The sequence below is a fragment of the Anomalospiza imberbis genome, chromosome Z (genome assembly GCF_031753505.1).
Source record: "Anomalospiza imberbis isolate Cuckoo-Finch-1a 21T00152 chromosome Z, ASM3175350v1, whole genome shotgun sequence".
NCBI lineage: Eukaryota > Metazoa > Chordata > Aves > Passeriformes > Viduidae > Anomalospiza > Anomalospiza imberbis.
In genome coordinates, this window is record NC_089721.1 from 31,688,793 (window position 1) to 31,701,566 (window position 12,774).

General features: G+C 33.4%; 1 protein-coding gene across 11 annotated transcripts in view; it reads right to left on the reverse strand.

The window, feature by feature from the left end:
- The window catches only part of CCDC171 (coiled-coil domain containing 171), a 155,417-nt gene that overhangs the window by 67,389 nt on the left and 75,254 nt on the right, over positions 1–12,774 (reverse strand). For 9 of the 11 annotated variants that reach the window (XM_068177037.1, XM_068177042.1, XM_068177040.1 and 6 more), the window contains exons 18-20: positions 10,075–10,328; positions 9,252–9,431; positions 7,382–7,567 (exon numbers count right to left, since the gene is read on the reverse strand). In XM_068177037.1, the coding sequence (XP_068033138.1) occupies positions 7,382–7,567; positions 9,252–9,431; positions 10,075–10,328 (620 nt within the window). Of the gene's footprint in view, positions 1–6,637; positions 6,671–7,381; positions 7,568–9,251; positions 9,432–10,074; positions 10,329–12,774 lie in introns of those variants that run through there. The other 2 variants (XM_068177044.1, XM_068177038.1) reach the window with 2 other exon arrangements.

Genomic DNA, 12,774 nt, shown 5'->3' on the forward strand with positions numbered 1-12,774 from the left:
GAAAAGTAAAATTATCTAGCAACAAGAACCTCACTGGATTTTTCATAAATACATATTGTAAAAGACAACACAAAAAATTAGGCAGCATAAAATATAATTTCTGTTTTGAGTTTGTTGCCCTGCTATAATATTGAAGAGCTTCCATGTTGTAATAGATGACAGCATAGGTACAGATCCTGGAAGCTGAAATTGGTATACACTTTGAAAAACGTTCCCCCTGAAAATCACTGAATACCTAATGGAGTATCAAATTAAATTAAAAGATCAAATTATATGAATGATAGGCCCAGCTGCTGTCATAGCATGCAGCCAAGGGAATACAGGTGCAAAGGAGTGCATCTCTTGTTTTAGTCTTATGACAGTTAGATACATACTCAATTATATTCCAACAGTTTAATTATATTTCAATAGCTATTTGAAAGATTTTACCTATGGTTTGACAAGAAGATATAAAGTTATTTGCAGAATAGTTGCACACAAGGAGAAAGGGAGAACATGGGAAAACATGATTCAGGTGAAAAATTATGAGGCCCTGGAGATATCCTAGATAAACAGCAGCACAAAGCACATCTACCTATAAAGGACTTCTATATCAAGACGACACAGAACCTGTATAGTAGAAAGTCCTACACATGGATATCTAATACTACCAGGAAAAACAGGGTATAGACCACCTTCTTTAAAAAATCTCATGCTGTTTTAAGGATCTATTGATCCCCTCTACACATCTCAAAGTAACACAGTTACTTTGTAGTTGATCCAATAATATAATGAAGATCTCCCAGAAGAAGACCAAGAAACCTTTCAGTATTTTTGAGTGAAAACTGAAAGATAGTTGAAGGTCTTGAAATAACAGGAATAAATGGTATGTAAGTACATATGCTTAATAACCACATGCTGTAATTACACAATAATCCCATTTTTCTTCCTAATTACTTGTCAATAAATCTTTCTCACTGCACTATAAATTCCAGGGTCATGGACAGAGGTATTTATTAGTATAATTACAATGCAGAAATAAAACCATTAAGCTTTTAGATCCTGATATTGTTCCATTTATTCTCTCCTTTCCCCAAGGGGGAGGCGAATAGTTCCTACAAATGGAATACTCAGAAAATACTAGAGGCTACTTTTAAAAGACTAAAAACGTGCTGGTTCATGCAATTACTTTGTTTAAGTTATCTTTTCTCTTTATCTAAACTTTGACAGAATGTCAGATTTATCTTTTTTTTAATACTATAGTATAGCAAACAGACTCAGGAACAAAAGTATTCTCTGAAATAGGCAACATTACTACACTATTAACACCAAAGCACTCTGGATTTCACTCCGCGCCAGTCAATCATACATTCAACCAAAAATCCCAAGGTCTCATGTGAGTGCATGACTCATAAAGTGACTGTCGAATGAGGCTATTGAATCAGACTAGCATGAACAAACTTATTCCATAATTTCCTGGAGAAGGATAAACCTGTTCTTACCTGGAATTTAACTTGTGGTCATAATTAGCTTTCAAAGATTAACTAAAGTTATGTTACATAATCATGACTTATTCCAGTGTTCTATTTCAGTGTCTATGTTACATACAAATTGATTTAATGGTGAGAGCGTTTTCTCTGAGTTATCTTAAACTCTTCAGCAAGTTAAAAATAAAATACTAATTTTTCTTACTTAGGGATGCTTTTCCTTATTTATCAGATAAATAATATTTACATCTGATTAGATTGAACATAAATGTAATAAATGGCCAATTATTCTTCTTCCAATGTAAAGTAGCATTGGATACAATTTTATCATTTTCTTGCTACATAAAGATAGTAATTAATAAACCTGAATGATATTCTTAATACCAACCAATAAAATATTGTATAGTGGCATAATTTAGGAAAAAAATGTTCACTTGGTGTAAATACATGTTCAAATTCCAATGTAAAACCTTAACGTTGCTCAAAAATTAACTATTACTGACATTCAACTTGTAAAACTGGACAAAAGAGGAAATGCAGATAAATGAAACAGAAACACAACAGTAATTATGATATCCTTTCAAAATAGGAGCTTCCAATTAAATTATGGTTGTGTAACTTATACTACAATATTTTGCATTGTTGCATGGACCTTCATGTTAATGCAAACATACAATGAGTTCAAAATCACAAACTTTAATTTTATTCTTCCTCCCATTCTGGTCATAACTTACATATTTTCCAGAAAGTTTGACTCAGAAAAGTTCATGCAGACTTTCAACAACTTAGTTGATAGTCTAGCTTAGTTGGCTGCTTCATGGATGACAACAGCACAAAAACAAATCTAAAAGCCATGTATTGACTTCAGTCCCTCCAGACTAGTGCTGATACTGATAAATGTTCTAGGTACACAACAAAGGAAATAGATAGATTTAAAAACTTGTCTAAGAGTAAGTTCTTTACTCAGAGGGTTGTTGGGCACTGGAAGAGCCCTCCAGGGAAGTGGTCACAGCACGAGCCTGACAGAGTTCAAGAAGCGTTTGGACAATGCTCTCAGGCACATGGTGTGACTCAGAGATGGTCCTGTGCAGGGCCAGGAGCTGGATGCTGATATCATTGTAAATCTTTTTCAACTAAGTACTTCCTGTGATTCAATGAATCTAACTCCCTGGACAAACCACAGAAGCATGAAATGTAAAGTGAAGTTGAAGTTCAGAGATCTGAAATACAGACTCACAATAGAGTGCAGACTTTATCTAGGCTGTGTTCTGTTTCCTTTTGCAAAAAAGAGGTCTCAGGTCTAGCCCACAATTGTGTGCTATCTATGTGTCTTCCTATTATGTAAAGACAGCAGCTACTAGAAGGAAGACTATCTCTTCCCATAAACCTAAATTCCACATGCAATGCATTGCAAATTATAAACAAAAAAGCACAAAAGTTAACCTAAATCTTTGAAGACTAAGAAGTTAGCAGTCATGAACGTTAACTAACAGAGCAGAATGAACACTTCTACTTATTTTACAAATAGCGTTAACACAAATTAAAGTACCTGACAAATCTCTTTAACTTGCTATTTATTGTACTAAGAATATACATTACCTCTTTCGACTAAGAACAGAGCAGGTGACAATACTAATCCATTCTTAACTACTTTATAAGTTATTTAGGTGTTCAGAACATAGACAGTATGGAAACCAAAAACTAACAACCCCCCATAATTAATCAATGAATTATGAATTTTAGTTTCTAACTTATTCAGGAGGGAGCTTGCTTCTCTTCAACATGCTAAATTTCACTGACATAAATTCTCTGTTAAGTTAGATGCTAGCAGTAATCAAATATACTCCTTTCTTTAAGGAACAGCCTTACATTTAATCAGGCAATGCACAGAAATGCAGTTTCTTGACAAAGACACAAACAAGTTTTTAGAATCAACAGTATTCTTCAGTGCATCCAAATTCTAGCAATCTTTTCAACTTGAGATGTCAGAGGAAAAAAAAATCTCAAATCCTATTTCTGTTCTTACTGTTACTGCAATCTTTCTGAGAAACATGAAAACCACTTGGTTTTCCTCATGTAAGTGAAGTTTTTAACCTTTCTCCAAGTTAGAATACTGCAGCATTTCCAGAAAAAACTGTAAAACTCACAAAGTATGTGTAGTGGTATTAGTAAAAGAAATTGTATAAATATTTGAAATGGTCTTTCAGAGAAAATATATGGCTATAAATATATGAAGAGCTAAAGCAATGAAAAGTAGAAAATTGTGTATCACCTTCACCTCAAATTCACCCAAGAACTGAGCTGAAAACACGTGCTGAGGGAAACATCCACTTCTAACAGAGAAATCCCAATCTTCATCTGAATCTAATGAATTCAGATATACCTGTTTAGTAAAGGATACTCTGGACAGAGAATATGTATGTACGATTTCAATGACATAGGTATTGAAAATAAATACTTCAAATCTTCCCACCAGAAAACATCTTTTTGTGAGTGTTATCAAAGCAATTAGATGAGATTTTTTTTCCTTATTTATTCTGTCATAAATTAATTGCAGCTTCACTAAACTCAGCAGATTAAACAAACCCAAAATTTAGGGTACCTTCTTCTAAAACAAGTATTGAAGTTTATGTTGAGGCATATCAGTATCAAGCTATATGATTTGATATCTTTTTCACTGGAGCTATTAATTAACAATTTATAGAACTTGTTCCATAAATACTTAAAAATATACAGGCACTAACATACATAAAAGGAAGTAAATATATAGACTGTGCATATCAATAGGAAACAAAAATACTTTACTTGATTAAGAACAGCTGGTATCAGGAATTAAAAATATGTCTGTTGTTGATACCTGTTTAGCATTTGTGTAAAAGTTTCTCGTCAAAGAATAAGGAACCAGAGCAAATGATTCACCTCATCTAATAGAAAGAAGTGGTGTTAAAGAGTTGCTTAGTTCCAGCTGACCTTGAATGTAATTGGCTATTTTGGATGTCTCTATGGTATATGCCACTAAGAAGATAAAAATATACAGGATTAAAATCTGAACTGATAAAGCTAAGAAATTATTACTTCTTTAATAACCCTACTTTATGAAAGTACATGAATACCAAAATATCTCCTTACTGATTGCTGTGAATAAGTTTAAAAATAAGCTATCAAAAGTGAAGGTATCTAATATTTTAATTTTCTTCTTCTTACCTTTTTAAAAATTATGAATGAAGAATTCAAAGCATGTCTTTTTTTCACTCCATGTCACCCTACTCTATCTGACCTTACTTGTATGCCACCACACTCACCAAATTTTTATATACACTTAAGTCTATACAAATAATAATTATTTTGTATCTTAAAATGAAGATGGAGGCATATTTTTTCTATTTTGTTTTTTGCAACACTAAAAATTATTTTCTTTTTTTTCTGTATAATTTAAGCGCTTGAAACCATATACAATTTTAAGAACACTGTTTTACAAGGGCAAGGTTTCACTGTAGTGCAAAATGTGAGCTACAAAAAGCCCCACAAAAACCCCCAAACATTTAAAGTCAAAAAACCCAATTAAGCTAAAGAAAAGGGTCTGTCAATTAAGATCCCAGGGCAGAAACAATTTCTTCCTGTTGTGAATAAAGGCATGAATAAGGTTGGATGGTGGTTAACTGTGAGAAAAAGAGACCTTTTCCTAAATTTCAAGAAAACAAAAGATATAGGGCTCAAAATTTAAGAACTGCTTTTATTCCTGGGGATCAAAGTATTATATTAGACTGCCATTTGAATTTCAAAAATACGTATACAACATAGGTTTGGAATTGTAAAAACAATGATAAAAGGTGAAGGTGAAGGTGATAACTTAGGATGCGTACATTATAAAATTGTATCTGCACGACTAAAAAAAATCAAGGATCACAAGATCATTAACATGTTTTGACATGTTACCACAACTGTTCTTGTCTTCTTTTTTGATACAGTCACAGATACATGCTGTTACAACGAAAATGCAGTTTTGTGCTATCTTTTGTAGCAAATATCATAATGAAATTAAGATATATCAATTAATGTAAGTTGAGGGACAGTACACAGTAACAAGCCTACAACTTAAAATTGGTTTAAAACTCCTCAGTGGGAAGGATTGAGACTTACAAAGTAATAAACCAAATCAGTGTACCTGTAAGTAGTAAACTTCAACCCTAAGGTTTATTTTGTCAATGTTCTTTGTCTCCATCCTATCACCAATACTGTTACATTGCATGATATCTTGAAAGATTTCAGCAATAACCAAGCATTTTACACTAAATGAAGTTGTTCCAGTAGCCAACAACTATTAAAGAACTGCAGAATTAGGATGCATTTTAGGATCATGACTGTCTCAAAAAAAATTGCATATAGCCTTCAATTAACAAAAACCAGAAGCTGTGAAATATAATTCAGTATCCAATAATCTATATAACAGATTTGTTTAAAAGTTCTTCCTATATTTTAATTGTCCACAATTAACCTTTCTCTTCACAGTCTCTGAAGAAATGAAAAGGTGTGTTTTAGACAAAGTAAAACATGGTGAAAAAACATGTATTAATATACAAAAAGTAGACAGAAATGAAGATTTCAAATAGGATTTGTTTTTCTAGTCCTTCCCTTCTTTATATTCCTAATAGCCATTTTAAAATCTCGAATCAAGCATTTCTGAAAGAAATCAAACACAAGAATAACAGCTTACATATACACTGCAGTTATATCAGAAAGAAAATAGCAATAGTATTAACAAGCAACCTGACTGAAAAAAAGTAACACATTTATTCTTCCATTTAAATGAAACACCCAAAACTAGGGAATTGTGAGGGAGAAAAAAAAAAAAAAACAAAACAAAAACCAACAGGTAAATTGGAAATATCACTGTCTTTTACCTTTAGTGAGGTAAGGCATTTTTAGTAAATAATACCACCAGTGAAAACCCTCCTCAATAAATTTAACAACATCCTTCAACATCCTCTACTATACATCACTTCTACTTTGCTGCAACTCATTCTCCTTGACATCTACTTTCATTGTAATATTTTCAATATTTATGACATTTCTACTATTTTTGCAGGTGGAATCATTTTGGTTTTCCTCCTGCTTGACACTTCTCTCAGAATTGTAAGTGCTTCTATTTGTCAAAATACTGGTGAAGCAGTCCCTTTGCTCAGTTGTCAATTCACAGAAGAACACTGGGAGATGGAAAGAGAGTAGTAGGGCTGAAAAGCAGACACAAGCAGCAAAGCTTGCTTTAAATAAAAAATAAATAAAAGCTGCTGAGCTCAGGTCACCACCCGTTACTGGCTTGCCATCACAAAGTTTTCTCTCTTCCCATGTTAGATATCCACCTGGTTTCAAACCTCTAATACTCCCTCTGTTCCTTTGTTTGCCATCAGAGATTCTGATAACATAATCTTTTCCCTCATTACTCATTATGTCTACAGAAAATTCTAAATTCTAATGAAAAAAGGATTTCTCTTTATCGTCACCTTGCATATTCCAAACTGACAAACATATTCTCCATCCTAAGATTATATTCAGGAAACAGATAATCCAGGTTTTAAAATATTATTGTGACCTCTATCAAAAATCAAAGTATCCCTTTACTTTTTCATTTATTTTTTCTATAAATTGCAAATACCTTGTGATAGCTATATCTGTCACTTATATCCCCTATAAATTTCAGACACTTAACATATATTAGTGTACATCACCCAGTTTCAAGAGCAGAAAAGTGATGTTATACCTTGAAGAATCTTGAAAGTGTTTCTGAGTACCCTAAAATTTCAATGGGTATGAAGTATATGTGCATTTACATTTTATTTGCACAAGAACTATGACATTTGGCTTATTCACCAAAAAATAAATTTCAGGTGCCTAATTAAGAGCAATAATCATCTTACCTTTACAGATTCACTTAAGACTTGGGTTTTAGATGCTTCTTCACTGGATTGCCATTCTAGTTTATTATTTAACTCCTGTAGCTGTTGTGCTTGTTCATTCAAAAGCAATTGTGCCTGATGCTCCCGATGTAATGCATTATTTAATTCTTCACATACACTTTCAAACCTCTCATGGGTGATTGATTTCTGATAAGAGAAATAAATTGTGTTTGATTATGTAACTATACTTACCTGTTTACATACTTGACTTCCCAAGTTCCAGTCGGGAGCATATTACATTCTAAAACAAAAGCATGCTAAAGGTTATTATTTATTCAGGTTTTTTAATTCAAAGACAGACCACCAAGCAATAAAATGGCCAGACAACTTTATTCACTGTATTTTTTCAAAACAGCATTCAGGATACAGTAAACAGTATGCATTTGATATTCTATTCAAATTAACACCCTAGATTGCTAAGAACCAGTATTTAAAAGGAAATATGCAGATCGATTTCCCACATTTTAGTGCATATCTTGTTAATCCTTGTAAATGTCTTCCTGAACACTCTCTTCCTTTCAAAAAGTGTTCCAGAAAGACAAAATAGTTCTTCAAGGAAAATCATTGTCAACATTTGAATGGCAATCTAAACTGTGATAATTTCTTCCAATTTTCCCAGAACTGCAAGCAATAATGAGCAGTATGAGCAGTACTGTAAGCAGAATGAGCAAAACTGAAGATAAGCAGATATAATTTTGTCTGTTTGAGTTAAAAACCCCAATGTTTTACCCACTAGGAATGGGAAAAAGAATGGATTTGACACTATCTGTTAAATACGCTCTGCTTGGAAGTGTCTTGATTGGGACACGCTGACAAGTCTACCAACTAGGCTTCAGTATCAGGTCATAGCTACAGAAAACACTGCTTTTTCTGGGCCACAGCTGTTTTAATTGTACAGTGTACCTGTTGAACACGTATAAGAATTCTTAACCATTCACTATCTCAAATAGTTCAAACGTATGTTCAATTCTGAATGCAACCTACAAGAAATAAGCATAGTAGGAAAGGTGCTTAGTGAACCTCCAGTATGCTAAAGCAAGACAAGTTTCTTTCCCTCCAAGGGTTACTGGCACAGTTCTGTACCTATGACAGGGGTCTAACTGAGAACCCACCAAATGGCATCATCCCTTAATCACCATGTCCATTAGTCACAATACTGTGGTTTCAAGCAGTTAAGGAACGTTTTTGTTGTGTCTTCTTGTTTCTGTCGGACAATGCTATTTACAGGCTAGCGAATGCATAGTGTTTAAGTAAATCCATTAGTGACAGATAGGAGTCACAGGAATTTGGTGCATATATGCTAGTAGGAATGTAGAAGATGGCCTTTTTCCCTCTTCCATAAACTTAGTCCTTCAGAGGAACAGCCACACTAAAATTTGCATTGACTAGCTCAAGGCATAAGCCAGCATCAGATACAATAAAATGTCTATCATAATATTCAGCAATATCCACACAGAGGTTATACTTCTTGAAGTTCTCATGAACACACTTATTCAATACCCTCACGGCAGCTGACTTTGATCTGCTGAAGTGAGATCTATAAATGCTTTTTGGGTATATAAATCGCATCAACATTTTCAAAATACAGGAGAAAACCTGGTTGCTGAAGACCAAACATATAATTTACAAGAGCACCTCATTCTACAAATCAAATGAAACTCTCAGGGAAGGGAAGCCTTTCTAAACACATCTGACTTCTAGTTTAGTGATACTTACAATGCAAATCTTCTGGAAAATTCTTTTAATATTAGAATGATTTTATACTTATTTTTCAAAAGAACACACAAAAACATGTCTTATAACCAGTCACCTCTAAATCAAATATACTTACTTGCTTAAGAATATTCAATTGCTCTTGCAGCCTCTGTGCTTTGTCTGCTTCTTTTTTTATCTCACTGAAATTTAATTTGAATTCTGCAAGTTGTAAGCGCAGTGAGCGGCGTTCCACTTCTGCTGTATGAAGTCTTTGTGTAAATTCAAATATTTGCTTTTGCAAGGATTCTATGTTTTTCTGTTAATAATCAGAAACAGATTTATGTGCTTTAACATGAACTATTTTATCAATAAAAGAGTCACATGTAGTACCCAAGTAAATTAAACAAAGCTCTTATTTTGTCCACCATCTCTAAGATGCATGAGAGTGCAAAAAAATGAACCTGTTTCACCTTCATACTCTTGAGGGTAACTGAAAATTATGTTTTCAAGGAAGTACTATTTTAATGTAAGGCCCACAATAAAAGACCGATTATTACAGAAGCTTTCTCCATTCCCTCTGATTATAGGGAAGAAGGCTATCTTTACTGAAAGATAGAACACAAAGCATTAGAAAACAGAAAAAAAAAAGCCCCCAGAAAACCACAACAAAAAAACAACTCCATATCATTTAGTTGAAGCCAAAAGCAAGTTAGTTCCTACAAAGCAAATACAACTTTGAAAGAACCTTAAAAATCCTTTTTCTTGGATACATCAAATATCTTCTTAAAATCCTTTGGCATAAAACAAAAAATATAGTCACGCTCTAATGCTTCTGGATGTTGGGAATCTGATGTCTACATAGTTGACTTCAATGTAACAGTCTCATAAACTGAAACAAAATTAATGGTACTATCAAGAGAGCTTCATCCTAACACTTAGGCCATGAACCTACTGCTTACATGAAGTGGGACTATAATTGTGCATACCATACTGGATACTCTGTGACACAGTCCAGCTTCCAGGGCCTGGGTATTTATTTTATTAAGTCCATGAGCCAGGCTCTGTACCAAGGAGTCTTTTTCCAGATACGTAATGTACTTGCTGTGGTCTAATGGAACCGTCTCCATTATAACATTCAGCTTGTCCATAAGTTTTGAAAATGAATTCCTGGCTGCACTTAACAATAACTTTCCAGAAACCCAGGACTTTGTACCTTAAAAACAAAAAAAAAACAAAACACAAAGACAAACAAAACCCCCAAACAAACAGTCAAACAAAAAACACCCTACTACAACAACAACAAAACCCAAACTAAAACAAAGAAAAGAAACATCAAGTAGGTTATTAGTTCCAGTTTCTTTCACTACAAAAAACCACAACAAACAACATATCTAAGATACTCAATAGAAATTTTCCATTAAGGACTGGAAGATTGAGTTCAAAGGAATATCTCAAAGGGAGACTTTAAGATAATTTGTGTATTTAGCAATGAAAATTCTACTCTATCAATTTACGAACGGGAGGGTAGAATAAAATTCTAAAGAATAGGATCTGTTTGTCACAGACTACTTGTCCTGTTGTTATGTTCTCCAATACCATACTTTTTAAGACTTTCTTTTGTGTTCTAATTTTGTAATTCAGAAAACATACAAGATGGATGCAAACAAATGGAAGTCATGTCAAGTAAGTCAGAAGTGATAGCACATGGTAAAACACTTTGTTATAATATTTACAATGCAAATTTCTGAGGGTTTCCTATTTCTCCTCCCTCCCTTCTACAGATGTCTAAATCATTTGCTGTTCAAAATTAGTGAGGCTTGGTACCTTAATGCCATACTATTTATATTCTGAGACAAGAGAATATAATTTACCTTATTCCAAGGCAATTAAAATTTTACAGCTACAATTACGTATTTCCCCACAGGATTTTGGTAATCATCCTTCTCATATAATGGACTTAAGGCCCCAGCACACCCAACATGTCCTGCTTACTGCTAGATTCGTCAGGTCTGTAATTAATAATTGTGTTTAATGTTGATAAATAAAATTGTCAGTGCTCCTTCCACTAATTGGTATTCCAGATAACAGTTAATAGGTTTATTTATGCCTTAATAAAAGTCTTGTAATTTAGTTTTCCCTCTGCTAGGCAGGTCTTAATCTGTCATTACTTGTCTTATGATACTATCAATGCAAGATGACAAGCATGGAAGAGCTTATTTACATTCAGTAGTACAGCAGATCTCCTGTTGCTGCAGTGAACTAAAATATTTACTTAAGAGTATAAACAGAAAAAAACAACCCTGGCTTAAGTTAAAGAATTTCTTTTTATAGACTGTGAAGGAAAAAGCCAGAGGTACAAAGCAAACAGAACATGCGTATTGATATATTTTTATTACAATTCTCATTGGAAAGAAGTCATTTACATGTGAGGTTGAGATTTATCTGTAAGCAATAACAAAAAAAAGCACATGATAAAATCAAATATTTTATTTTCAAAGCCATTTTTCTGCTTGGTTTTGAAACAGCACCACTCCAATGATTCCAGTGCTTAACTGGAGTATCATTTTTGAGTACATACTCTCCATAACCTCAGTGACTAGTAGATTTGTCTTTTCTTCATGACTCAGATAGCACCTTTTAAATTAAAAATCTTATAAGGCATTTTTATTTTGCACTTCAACTAACTAAACATCCTTTGCAATAAAAAAAAATTTATTCTTTTCACACCCAGAAAATGCTGCTATTGTAATTCTCCAGTCAGAATGCATCTGCTAGTTGAATTAGTTAAATTAACCTAAAATTCAAACTACAACATTTTTATGGCCTTCCATGTAAGATGATGCCAAAACCTTCTCAAAAAATGTCCTTTGCCGTGATTTTGGTATATATAGAATAAAGGAGCTCAATGAGCTACTGTTCCTTCACTTTTCCCAGTATTTCCACTTGCTATCTCAGGTTATGAGATTGTTTGCCTGTCAGAAGCACATATTGTTTCTCCACATGTATAGTAACTAGCATGGCAGCCCCTTTCCCTATGCCTAGAATCTCATGTTTAACTGTATCAAAAGTAAATTTAAAATAATAATTCAGACAAATATGTTGTAGCATTTTCAAATGATCATTCCACTTCCCAACAAGCACTCCTCTTAACCAGTATAGTTCAACATCCACAATTTAAGGCATTTTCTTGGGATAGCAATAAATAGCCATGCCCTCCATTATTTTTATGAAGAGTATCTTTGACTAAATAGACAGAAATATTTTGAAGTTACTGATTGCTTTGAAAGATTAAATGAAAACATAAATCAATTTGACAAGGAACTGTATCTATAATAACTGAGAGGAGAATAGACTGTTTAAGTATATATATCTTAAGTACCTGCCATGAAGGATGAAAGAATTACAATAAAAATTAAATTGTGTATTAAATTATGTACTTTATGTGTCTAAAAAATTGTTAACACAAGTACAGGTATACGACAAAGAGCAATTAAGTCTTACATTAAGCAAATGTAAAAAAAAAAGTGTCAAATATTACTTCACTGAAATAATCCGGCCTGGGGCTCAGGGGTCCATCCAACCCCCGGCTGCCGCTGCCGTAGGTGTCCCAGATAGCACTGTGCTGATAGGCTCAGCCTGTCTGCATGCCTCAGGCTCTC